At 34.1% G+C, this 12267-nt stretch overlaps 1 protein-coding gene and 1 pseudogene across 1 annotated transcript; one reads left to right on the top strand and one right to left on the bottom strand.

Annotated features, from left to right (window-relative positions):
• Window positions 1-239: 239 nt before the first annotated feature.
• Window positions 240-3264, top strand: CPR5 (protein). The gene is made up of 5 exons (XM_079024909.1): window positions 240-749; window positions 1249-1305; window positions 1615-1650; window positions 1734-2402; window positions 2558-3264. Exons 1-5 carry the CDS (start codon window positions 321-323, stop codon window positions 3095-3097), a joined length of 1731 nt encoding a protein of 576 aa, XP_078881035.1. The 5' UTR covers window positions 240-320; the 3' UTR covers window positions 3098-3264.
• Window positions 3265-5991: 2727 nt separating this feature from the next.
• On the bottom strand, window positions 5992-6727 carry LOC145090500 (nuclear transcription factor Y subunit B-1 pseudogene; annotated as a pseudogene).
• Between the last annotated feature and the right edge of the window lie 5540 nt (window positions 6728-12267).

Genomic DNA, 12267 nt, shown 5'->3' with positions numbered 1-12267 from the left:
TAGGGTGTCTTATTAGCAGTACCCCTATTAACCAATTTTTATATAAATTATATTTTCAGCCCCAAAAAGAAAGGTTGAAGCTCCGCCATTGGTCACTTTCTCAATTATTTTTGATATTTAATTAATTTTTAACTAAAACTTAAAAAAATCATTACAGAAATAGCCAAATATATAATTTTCTCGTATAAATCGTGTTGGAGATGTTAGGATAACTTTTCAAATTTTAAAAACAGACAGTACATTTTTTTTCCAATATTTTTGCGCTTTCTGGTAACACAAATTTCAAGTTTCCACCTTTTTTCCACAGCCGCGAACGACCGATGGAAAGTCCACCGTCTCCGCCTCTGCCTCTGCCACTGCCTCTACCGCCGCCAATTGAGGCCGACGTCGACTCTACCGCGAACCCCAACTCTGGGGCCTCCAATCTTACTGTCGAGAAACACACTGAACCAAACTCCGCAACGCATGCCACGGTTATCAAGAAAAAGATGAAGAATAAAAAGAAAAGGAAGGACGTACCAAAATCCCACACCGAAGTTTCTTCTGATCCACCTCAACAATCGTTGAATTCCATTTCTTCTTCTTCTACGTCTAGTTCATTTCATCCAAGATCGAAAGGTATCCGTCTCTCAAGTAACCGCAGAAACCCTAGAGTTCTTAGCAGCCCCGTTTCGCAAAGACATGAAGGAACCGAAGCTGACGCGCTTGCTCTCCCTCTTGGAATGTCGATCGCTGCTTTTGTTGCTCAGGTTCTTACCAGCTTTCTTTTTATTTTATTGTTACTTTTATCTTGAATTTGATCATACTTCTTACCACAATGTCAAATCTTTCCGTAAGCAATTGGGGAAAGCAAAATCGAAAACCTAGTCTTAGAAACAATAGCGTCTATGTCACTAAAGTTTGTGTCTTTTCCTTTCCTGGTGTATGAACTTTCTTGGACGAATGAGTCGTCGCTCTGAATAGTTCATATAACAAGTCAATTTCTTGGTGCAAACCAACAAGATGATGTCAAGAAATTGTAGTTTGTTTGTTGTAAAGGAGTCTGCGATTTGGTGTTTATGCTTCAAGATTATAGTTTATCTAAACTCTTGCAATTTGATAGACTTTAAATAGTTATGCAAATTTGCCCTTTCATGGTGCATCGACATTAACGATTTATAACATATCAACATCAATCTTTTGCTATTTTTTATATTTAATTTAGTATTCACTCTCTTATGTGTTGTTATTCGCCTTATTATGTATCAGGTGTTGGAAAAGAAAGAAGCAACTGGAGAAAAGATGTCTATAGATCATCTCTCCCAGGTAGTCATCTTACATATTCTGTAACCCTAATTTTAACTTGAATTTTCGTTTAGTGCTCTGCATCTTGTGCTCTCATGTTGACAGTTTTGGCTTGAACATCCTGCTGAGAGCTTTTTAGCTGTGGATTATATAAGGTGTTGGTACGTTTTAGAGATGTAATCAGTAATCACTAATTTGTGGATTAATGGTTGCTAAATAATCCCCTTTTTCCTAAATGAACTACCTTAATATATCTTTTTATAAATCACGTTTATTTGTTTTATGTTCGTATGGATCTTATTCTGATCAAATATATCTATCTACTTGCAGATATGCACTTTGGCAGTTAAAGAATCATTGTCTCATGTAAGATATCACTCTCTCTTTAGATAATTATCCATGTTTTTTTTATTATGCTTGTATTTATGATTTACAATGTTATTTTATAGGTTTTTGGCAACAAATTTGATTACTTTGTAAGCAACTTCGAAAGATCATTTCAGAGCACCTTGATGACACTCAGAGTAATCAATGAAACATCAGAAAACAGTAAAAGATCATATCAACACGTGGAAGGGAGTTCGACCTATGATTTTCATTTTGATATGAAAGAAAACACAGCCACAAGCCAAGAACAAGCCACCATTGTTTCCGAATACGAAGAAAACACACATAGAGATCCTGTTTCTAATGAACTTGCAATTCTTCATGATCCAAGAATTGGTCAACAGTTGACTTTAAACACTCCAAATCGACATCACATGCTTAGCACCTTTGAAAGGTCTTTATCAGAACAAGTTCGTTCAAATGATCTCAAAGCATTCGAACTCAGTCTCACTATGCAAAAGATGAAACTTAAAGAAGCACAAATCGCAGTCAATTGTGATTCAAATATCTTAGAAAGGTTTAAGTTATCAATGGGCATCTCAAAAGCCAACTTTAGAGCCGAAAAATTCAAAACCGAATTAGAAGACTCGAGACACGCGCAACTCCTTAAAAAATGCGCTGATTGTCTCGTTGCTGGTTTGCTCATTATGCTTGCTGGTCTTGCTTATGGAACCTACATTCATTCCTATGAAAAACTCATTGAAGCCACCGAATCATGCACACCCATCAAGGTAAGAATCATAAATTCATATATTCATATTAAAGCCGTGTTTGGAAGACTACCTGATAGCTGAAAAGCTAGCTGGTAGCTGGTAAAAACTAGCATAAACTCAAAAAATAAGTTATGCGCGCCAAACACAACCTAAATGATTTTTATGGTTTTTAGGGTTCGAATTCATGGTGGATTCCAAAGCCAATGGCGACATTTAGTTCGGGATTCCAAACCCTAAGGTGTCAAGTTCAAGTTATAGTCCGTTGGCTATTTGGGCTTTTAATGATTGGTGCAATCACTTATGTACTCCTTCGAAGATCCGGTTCCACAAATCAAACAATGCCGATTACTTTTATCCTTCTTTTACTTGGTGGCGTGTGTGGTGTCGCCGGAAAATTTTGCATCGACACATTGGGCGGCAGTGGGTACCGGTGGTTGATTTATTGGGAGGTTCTTTGTTTGGTGCATTTTTTCTCAAATGTTTGTACTTCCATGTTGTTTCGTATTCTTCATGGGCCTGTTGCTGTTACTGTGACTGATGGGTCGATTAGCAGTAAGTTATTCCCGTATTGGTTTAGGCGATTGGTGTTTTATGCCGTGGTGTTGGTTTATTTGCCTTTGGCTTGTGGGATGATTCCTTTTGCGGGGCCTGTTGAGTGGTTTCGACATTTTGGGTCGATTGTGATGGGTCGGGTTGTGGGTCCGGATGAATGATGTTTGTAAAAATTGGAAAAGTATGTAAAGGAGAATGGTTACTTGTTCTATTTATGTTTTGTGATCGGTTTTTTGAATTTTGGTTGAGAAATTGATGTAAATGTGGTTTGGATTCACGAAGTATGAGTTATTAAATCGAGTAATACTATGTTTTATCTTTTACAAGATGTAATCATTTTACAAATTTACCTTTACTTTTTTTTTTGTTCTTTTAAGTGTCAATAATTTCTTCTAAGACTTTTTAACATCATTCATATATATAACTTGTAATCGAGAAAAACAGACTAGACATGACATGTATTGATTGCTTTGCAAAAAAAAAAAAAAAAAAAAACTACTACTACTATAAGAATCAATATTTCGAAAAATCATTCATTAAAAGCTTAATGTTGTGTTCTGTATCCCAACAATCTACCACTCAAATCCTTCATGGGCTGCTACAATTGTCTATGCATAATGGAGCTTGACCATGCTAATCAACTCCTGGTGTCAAATTAGACACCTCATGAGTCATGTATCAAGTCTTAATCGTTTAAAACGTTTATTATTTTGATTCATATAAAAAACTTATATATTAATTTTTTTGTCCGGCTAAAACCTCTCGTTATTTAAATCTATACGAAAAAACTCTATATTAGATTTTTTTTTAACGCAAGAATAACATAAACTGAAGAATAACATTAACTCGTATAAGAATCTTATTGTTAATCTTATTATTTTGATTCATACAAAAAACCTATGTATTAATTTTTTTTGTCTGGCTAAAATCTCTAATTATTTAAATTTATACGAAAAAACCTTATATTAGATTTTTATGAATGCAAGAATAACATAATCTGGCATATGCATCTTATTGCTAATCTTATTATTTTGATTCATACAGAAAACTTATGTATTAATTTTTTTTTGTCAGACTAAAGCATCTCATTATTTAAATCTATACAAAAAAAAAAAAAAAACAACAACCATATATTAGATTTTTGTAAATGCAAGAATAACATAAACTCGCATATGCATCTTATTGCTAATGTTAGGGAGGAAGGAGTCTTTCAGTCCTTTCCTCCTAACTTACTTAATTCACTGTCACGTTGACTTTTTCTTCTCCTCTCTCATTCATTTTTCCTAACACATATAAACTTTATTTTTTCTCAACCCACTTGTCACATCATTATTTTTTATTTAATTAAATTAGTAAATATAAAATAACTTAAAACATAACATTTTTTCCTTAAAAACAAACTTTTGGTATTTTAAAACAATATATATATATATATATATATATATATATATATATATATATATATATATATATATATATATATATATATATATTAAAAACCACACTAGAGTTGATGTGTTGTAAGATTGTTGCATCGGAAAATAATGTTATTAATAGTTTTGATATTGTTGATAGTTTGGTTTGAAATCCAAGAGAAAAAAAAATAAAATATCTTGTGTGGATTTAAGTCTTTGGTTATAACTTTTCTTTTTAGCTTTACATTAGGAATCCATGGTAATTGAAGTGGGAAGTTTTTAGAAAAATTTATACAGAATTGAGTAAGTGGGATATCTTGATAAATATATACAAAATTATATTAAAAAAAACAAAATAAAAAGGTAGCTTTTGTCTTGTTCACGAGATGCATGACAATAAAAAGACATGTTAATATATTTTTTTCACATGTATGCATTGAACACAAATTCACAGGGTCTACCAACCCGCTGACAGTCGAATAATTCCTTGAACCGGTTAGACTCGCCGGTCACGTTATCACAACCGCCGGTACCGCCCTAACCCACCATTAACCCACTGCACTCATATATTGTATTTTGTACGTTAGCATTTTTAGTATGACTTTTTGTTATATTAGCCCATTTTATACGTAACCCATGTAATGATGTATTATTGTACATATCGATCATGGTGGAATACAATGTAAAATTTATGGGAAAATATTAATTATTTCACAGCTAAAACCTAAAGAGAGCATAATCAGACGATTTCAAATAATGAGATGATTTAAATAGCCACAAATTTAATATATAAGATTTTAAAAGAATGTCTAAAATAATACTAATTATACGATTTTATGTTTTTCTGATTTGTCGTTTAATAATAGGATTTTTGCTATTAACTAGTAATTACGTTTCATAGTTATTTTATTTTGGATATCTCAAACATTTAAAAGGTGTTAAGCTGTTCAACTTTGATTCTTCTTCTTATTATTTTTAAAACAGTATGTTGTTGAATATGAAAACTTTCTAAATGTATTTATCTTATGACCATCTTTAGAAGAAAATGCGATACCCATGCAGCTGCTGCTCTTCTAAGTTCTACCTCATCATCATCGATGACACTCGTCATCAATCATCTGGATATGGAATACATACCATTAACACTCGGATCACGACCTCACGAGTTGCTTTTTGAATGTCTGTCGATCAGTGGATTTAGACAATTAAGCTTTACCTATCTCCTGATTCACAAATTAATATGAACGATCGATGAAGCTCTTTAAGGGTTACTTGCAGCAGAAGGGCAAGCTCACGGACAGCTTTTAATGGTGGATACTCATCAAGATATTCTCAGTGGAAATTTACAAATATGAACTGAAGTCTAAGAGACTGTGTAGGATGACAAGATCTAGCATCGGGATTCGGGAAGCAACTTTAAGGAAGGTACTGTTTATAATAGTGTGTACCGATCTACAAAAATATTGTACACTCAAAAAATATGTTTGGAACAAAATCCCAATATTGTCTACTTAATGATTCATTGTTTTGAATTTTGATCACAACACCAGAAGAAAAATAAAAATTGGTTATTATTTAATAGAATTGTTTCAAATTTGTTGTCATCAATAATTTTCGCCAATGCAACAACTTCAACAAATAATGATATATAAAATACCCAATTTTACACTAAGAGAACAAGAATTAAAACTGAGTGATTAAACCTAGCTCTTCTTAACAAATATAATGATTATTTTGCAAGAAAAACTATGAATATAAATATTAAAAAAGCCCGTTCACTATAAGCTTAATTTATGTATGTAACTACCACTCAAATCCTTGACCATGGGCTGACACAACCATCTTGGCATCATGGAGCTTGACCATGTTAACCAACTCGGCACCATACCCGACTATTTGTCCATGATGCGGATCGTCAAAGCCTTGAGAGATCAGTCTTGTTGGCGTCGAATTCGACACCTGATCATGACTGGTACCGGTACCAATATCAGTATCAATACCAATATCAGTATCAGTCGGTGACTCAGATGTTCTCGTGTACTTGTTGAGATAACTCTTCAAACTACCAACGTAGTTTTCGAACCCTAGCGTTGTCATGGCCCACAACAGATCATCACCGTTGATTGTTTTTCGCTTCTCTCTCTGGCATTTGTCCGAGGCTTCTCCGGTTATGAAACTGATGAACTCCGACACACACTCTTGCACCGTCTCTTTGGCTTCTTTAGATATTTTGGCATTAGCCGGGAGTGATTTTTTCATGATACGGCCGACATTGGCTATCGGGAGAAGCCGTTCTTGGTCTTTAGAGGATCCGTCAGAGACGTTGCTAGATGATGGGCTACCGGCCGGGCTGATTTGGGTTCTTTTTCCTGTCATGAAGTTGTTGTGGAGTCTCAAGGGGTGTGGGATTATGACATTTTTATAGTGTCAAGAGTTGAGAATAATGAACATTTAAAAAGAGTGCAAAGGCGGTTTGATTTGGACAAAAAATATAAAATAAGTTTTCAATAGAGTTAATATATGTCGGGTGAACGACTTTGATCATTATATTCGTATTTCGATTCGAAATAGTCATCGAAAATATTGTCTAAAATCATACCTGGTATCTTCTTAGTACTAATTATTATATTAACAAATATTGTGATTGGTTTAATTAGGAGTAAAATGATTAGAAATAATAGAAAAAAAAACGATGGTTTACAAATCTATATTTTTTTTAATGAATAATTTAGTTTATTAATAACATGTGAAACCGCCTGCAGAGTCTTTCATATGATAGAATATATAATTATATTTTTTATTTAGTAAAAGATAGTTTATGAAAAATTTGGCTTTATTATACCACCAGTAGGACATTGCTTAAACCAAATTTTGTTTTCGGTATATATGGTGCTCCGTTTTGTCCCATTAAAACTACAAGGTGTTGGTTTATAGTTACCTATATTTAAATCAACTAAATTTGTTGTTATGCAAATGTTGGTAATTTTAGTGTTATAATATATTTTGGTGTAGTTATAGTTAATAATGAGATAGGCTGAGTACCATTTACTAACCGAGTTTGGAGGTACGGGGTGCACACTCGGTGCGACAAATGTGAACCGGGGAATATGGGGGGTCCGGGGACAACGCCCCTGCAGGTTCCAAGGGGTTGCAACCCCTTGGCGGGGTCTAGGTGCAACGTCTCTTGCGGAGTCTAAGGGGCAGAGCCACGAAACCTAAACGGATTTTGCTCTGCGTGTGACTCCAGTCATGCAATTTCCCACCAAAAATCCACTGATGACATCATAATGATGTAGGCATCGGTTGTGTCCAATAACTACCAAGTTTTGGCGCCATTTTTGGTTTAACTGATTTGAACCACTTTTCCCTCAAGTATAAGAACTCTTCTCTGGTTTCAAAAAAAGGGTTGGAACATCATACACTTGAAATTACATTATAATTTCTCTATCTCTAAAGAGCACAAAACATCAAGGTATATTTTTTGCGTTTTGAATTTGGAAGTAGCATGATTTCCAAATTGCATCTCTTGGAATATCCCAAATCAGATTTTGTGATACCCCACGCGTAAGGTTTGGAATCACAAATTTTGGAAAATGATTGCAATCACGATCCCATAAATTATCAAAGTTAATTGATATTCTCCAGACCCAAAATCTAACATTCAAAACTTGTGGTTTTGTGAAGAAAATCAATGGCATAATTTGTTAAAGATATGACTTTCAAATTCGGGAAGTTGGACATGTTTGAAGGCATTGATTTTCGTCGTTGGCAATAGAAGATGCATATCCTTCTTACTACCCTAAAAGTTGTTCACATTTTGAGCACTCCTGCACCAGAACCAATGGAGGATGAAACCTTTTACCATACCATAAGAAGACGCAAATGGGAAAATGATGAGTATATCTGTGGTGAGCACATTCTAAATGGTATGTCTGACTCTCTCTTTGACATTTATCAAAATCAAGAATCTACAAAAGATGTATGGGATTCTTGTGAATCTAAATACATGGCAGAGGATGCCTTAAGTAAGAAATTCCTTGTTAGTAATTTTAATAATTACACGATGGTGAATTCAAGGCTTGTCATGGAACAGTACAATGAATTCATAAGGATTTCGGGGCAATTTGAATAACACAAAATGCAAATGGATGAATCCATTTCCGTCTCAAGTGTTATAGACAATTTGCCCCCGTCCTGGAAAGACTTTAAAACCACACTGAAACACCAAAAAGAAGAGTTGCCTCTAGTATAGCTTGACAGTCACTTGAGTATTGAAGAGGGTCTTCGGGATTAAGAAAGTGGTTAGGGAAAAGAAAAGGAAGTTCCTGGATCTTTAGTGAACATGGTGGAAGATGACAAACATCTACAAAAATAAAAAAGGAAAAATGAAGAAGAAGGATGACCATCATAAGGATTCAAACAAGAAAGAAAAACTTGTGTGTTGGAATTACAAAAAACCCGATCACATGAAGCGAAATTGTCGTTGGAAAAATAACAAAAATGGTGCAAGCACTTCTGGACAAGGGTTTAATGATCAAGGTCCAAAACCACAAGGTTATAATTTTATTTCTAAAATCACAACTACCACTATTATATATCATGTAACACTAATTATTGAATCATTCTATGTTCAGGATGATGATCATGCATGGTGGATAGACTCGGGAGCGACGATTCATGTATGTAAAGATCGCTCTTGGTTCAAGGATTATGAAGTAGTTAATGATGGATCGATGTTATACATGGGAGACCATAATAAAGCACATGTTACGGGTCGTGGTTGTGTTTCTTTATGTTTTAGTTTTGGAAAAAAACTCTTCTTCTTAAGAATGTTATTCATGTTCCTATATTAGATAAAATTTAGTTTTTGGTGGTGTAATTAATAGATGTGGATATAAACATGTCTATGAATATGATAAATACTAGTTGTGAGACCCGTATATTATACAGGTTGATTAAAACAAAATGTTAAGTACGAACGATTAAATAGTAAATTTATTTGAATTTGAAATTTGAAATAAGTGAAAATTATGAGAAAAAAACATGCATAAAATACATAAATTAAAATTATGAGTTTTGTTATCAGACTCGTGTACTAAACTGGTTAATTATAGAAAAATGATAAACACAACGGTTTAAATTGTAAAGTTATTTGAAGTTGAATTTAAAATTTGAAATTAATAGTCATTATGGTAGGTTTAATTTATGGAAACTAAATTAATGATATTTTGGAAACGAAAATTGAAATAAATGACAAGTGGACAATAAATATATCTCAAAATTATGACAAAATGACATGTGGCCAAGTGCATGAGAGAAGGACATGTGTCAAAATCATTCTCATTTATTAGGGTAGATGTATTAACTAAGTGTGGTACATTTGTTGGGTTTGGGTATTATTGTAATGGTATGTTTAGGTTGAATGTAAATAACAATAAAGTTGCAGATTCTATATACATGAAATAACTGATCCATACAGCCCTCAACAAAATGGGATTTTTGAAAGGAAAAATAGAGTTCTAAAGGAAATGGTGAACTCTATGTTGTCTTACTCATGTTTGAGTGATGGTTTCTGCGGGAGAAGCTATGCTTAGTGCATGTTATCTTTTAAATAGAGTTCCAAACAAAAGGAACAAGGTAACTCCCTATGAACTTTGGTACAAAAGAAACCAAACTTAGGATATCTTAAAGTTTGGGGTTGTCGGGTTATTGTAAGGCTGACTGAACCAAAAATGAAAACTTTGGGTGAAAGAGGTATTGATTGTATCTTTATTGGATATATTGAACATTCCAATGCTTATAGGTTTTATGTTATAGAACATAATACTTCTGTTTCAGTTAACACTATTATAGAATCTAGAGATGCAATATTTGATGAAAATCGTTTTTCATTTATACCTAGACCAAAAGACTTGGTTCCTAGTTCCAGTGAAACTACCAAGGAACTTGTACCTGATTCAAATGAATCACCTGAGCTTAGAAGAAGCAAGAGACAAAGGAAAGCTAAATCATTTGGTAATGATTTTCAGCTTTACCTAGTTGGGGGTTCTAGAGATGAAATTACAAATCAATATTCATACTGTTTTAGTGGTGAAGAGGATCCTAAAACATTTGATGAAGCAATGAAATCTCAAGATGTTGCTTTCTGGAAAGAAGCAATAAATGATAAGATGGATTCCATCATGGGAAATAATAATTGGGTGTTGTCTGATCTTCCTCCTAGATGCAAACCTTTGGGTTGCAAGTAGATATTCAAAAGGAAGATGAAGGTTTATGGATCAATTGACAAGTTTAAGGCTTGACTGGTTATTTGAGGCTTTATACAAAAACAATGCATTAACTATCTTGACACTTATGCTCCAGTTGCTCGTATATCTACCATTACACTGCTGATTGCCTTAGCAACAATTCATAATTTGGTGATTCACCAAATGGATGTTAAAACAACATTCTTAAATGGTGATTTAAAGGAAAAGGTGTATATGAAGCAACATAAGGGTTTTATTATGCCTGGTAAAGAGCATAAGGTGTGCAAGTTGGTTAAATCGTTGTATGGGCTAAAGCAAGCACCAAAACGGTGGCATAAAAAAATTTGATGATGTTGTCTTATCACATGGTTTCAAGTTGAATCAATCAGACAAGTGTGTATATAGCGAGTTTGATGAGTTTGGAAAAGGAATGATCATATGCTTGTAGGTAGATGATATGTTAATCTTTGGTACTGATCAAAGACAAGTTGACATGACTAAAGAATTTTTATCATCTCAGTTCTCCATGAAGGATATGGGGGAGGCAGAAATGATTCTTGGAATAAGAATCAACCATGATTATCAAGGAATATCAATTTCACAGTCTCATTACATTGAGAAAGTGCTTAAGAAGTTTAGTTGTTCTTATTGTTCTCCTGTGAGTACACCTTTTGATCCAAGTATGAAGCTTATGCCAAATACTGGTGAAGCAGTTTCACAACTTGAGTATTCAAAGGTCATTGGGTGTTTGATGTATGCTACGACCAACACAAGGCCTGATATTGGATTTGCTGTAGGAAAGCTAAGTAGGTTTACTAACAATCCTAGTACTAATCACTGGCAAGCAGTAAGGAGAGTGGTGAAGTATTTAAAGAAAACCATAGACTTTGGTTTGACTTATGTAGGGTTTCCTTCAGTTATTGAAGGATATTCAAATGCTAGTTGGATTACAAATGTTGAGGACCACTCTTCTACAAGTGGTTGGGTGTTTCTTCTTGGTGAAGTTTCCATTTCATGGGCTTCTAATAAACAAACATGCATTACAAATTCAACTATGGAATTTAAATTTGTAGCCCTTGTAGCTGCTGGAAAAGAAGAATAATGGTTAAGAAATTTGATATATTCCTTTGTGGCTAAAGCCTATATCACTTATTTCTATACAGTATGATAGTGCTGCCACCTTGGCAAAAGCATAAAGCCAAGTGTATAATGGAAGGTTGCGACATTTGGGTGTTAGACACATCATGGTACGTGAGCTCATTAATCATAGTATCATTTATGTTAAGTTTGTTCGATCTCAACAAAACTTAGCTGATCACTTAACAAAGGGTTTCTTGGTGAAGAAGTCTATTATAAGGATGGGATAAATGCCCACTTGATATCTATATGGGTGAGATACCCAATTCCCTTCTAATATAATCTATGCTATCAATAGCGCGCTATAGCGGTGCTATAGCGGCGCTAAAGCGTTTTGCGGTGTTCCTGAAACGCTATTTTGAAATAGCGTTTACAAATAGCGGTGACGCTATTAGCGGCGCTATTGACCGCTATTTACCACGAAACACATCAGCGCTATAGCGACGCTACAACCGCTTTTACAATTCCGTACATATTGGGCTACTTTGACAAAGAAAAAAACGATTGTGTGTTATTTCAATATTAAATATT

The sequence above is a fragment of the Lactuca serriola genome, chromosome 2 (genome assembly GCF_051521515.1).
Source record: "Lactuca serriola cultivar US96UC23 chromosome 2, Lser_US96UC23_V15, whole genome shotgun sequence".
NCBI classification, from domain to species: Eukaryota; Viridiplantae; Streptophyta; class Magnoliopsida; order Asterales; family Asteraceae; genus Lactuca; species Lactuca serriola.
This window is presented reverse-complemented; position numbering and strand designations above follow the sequence as displayed.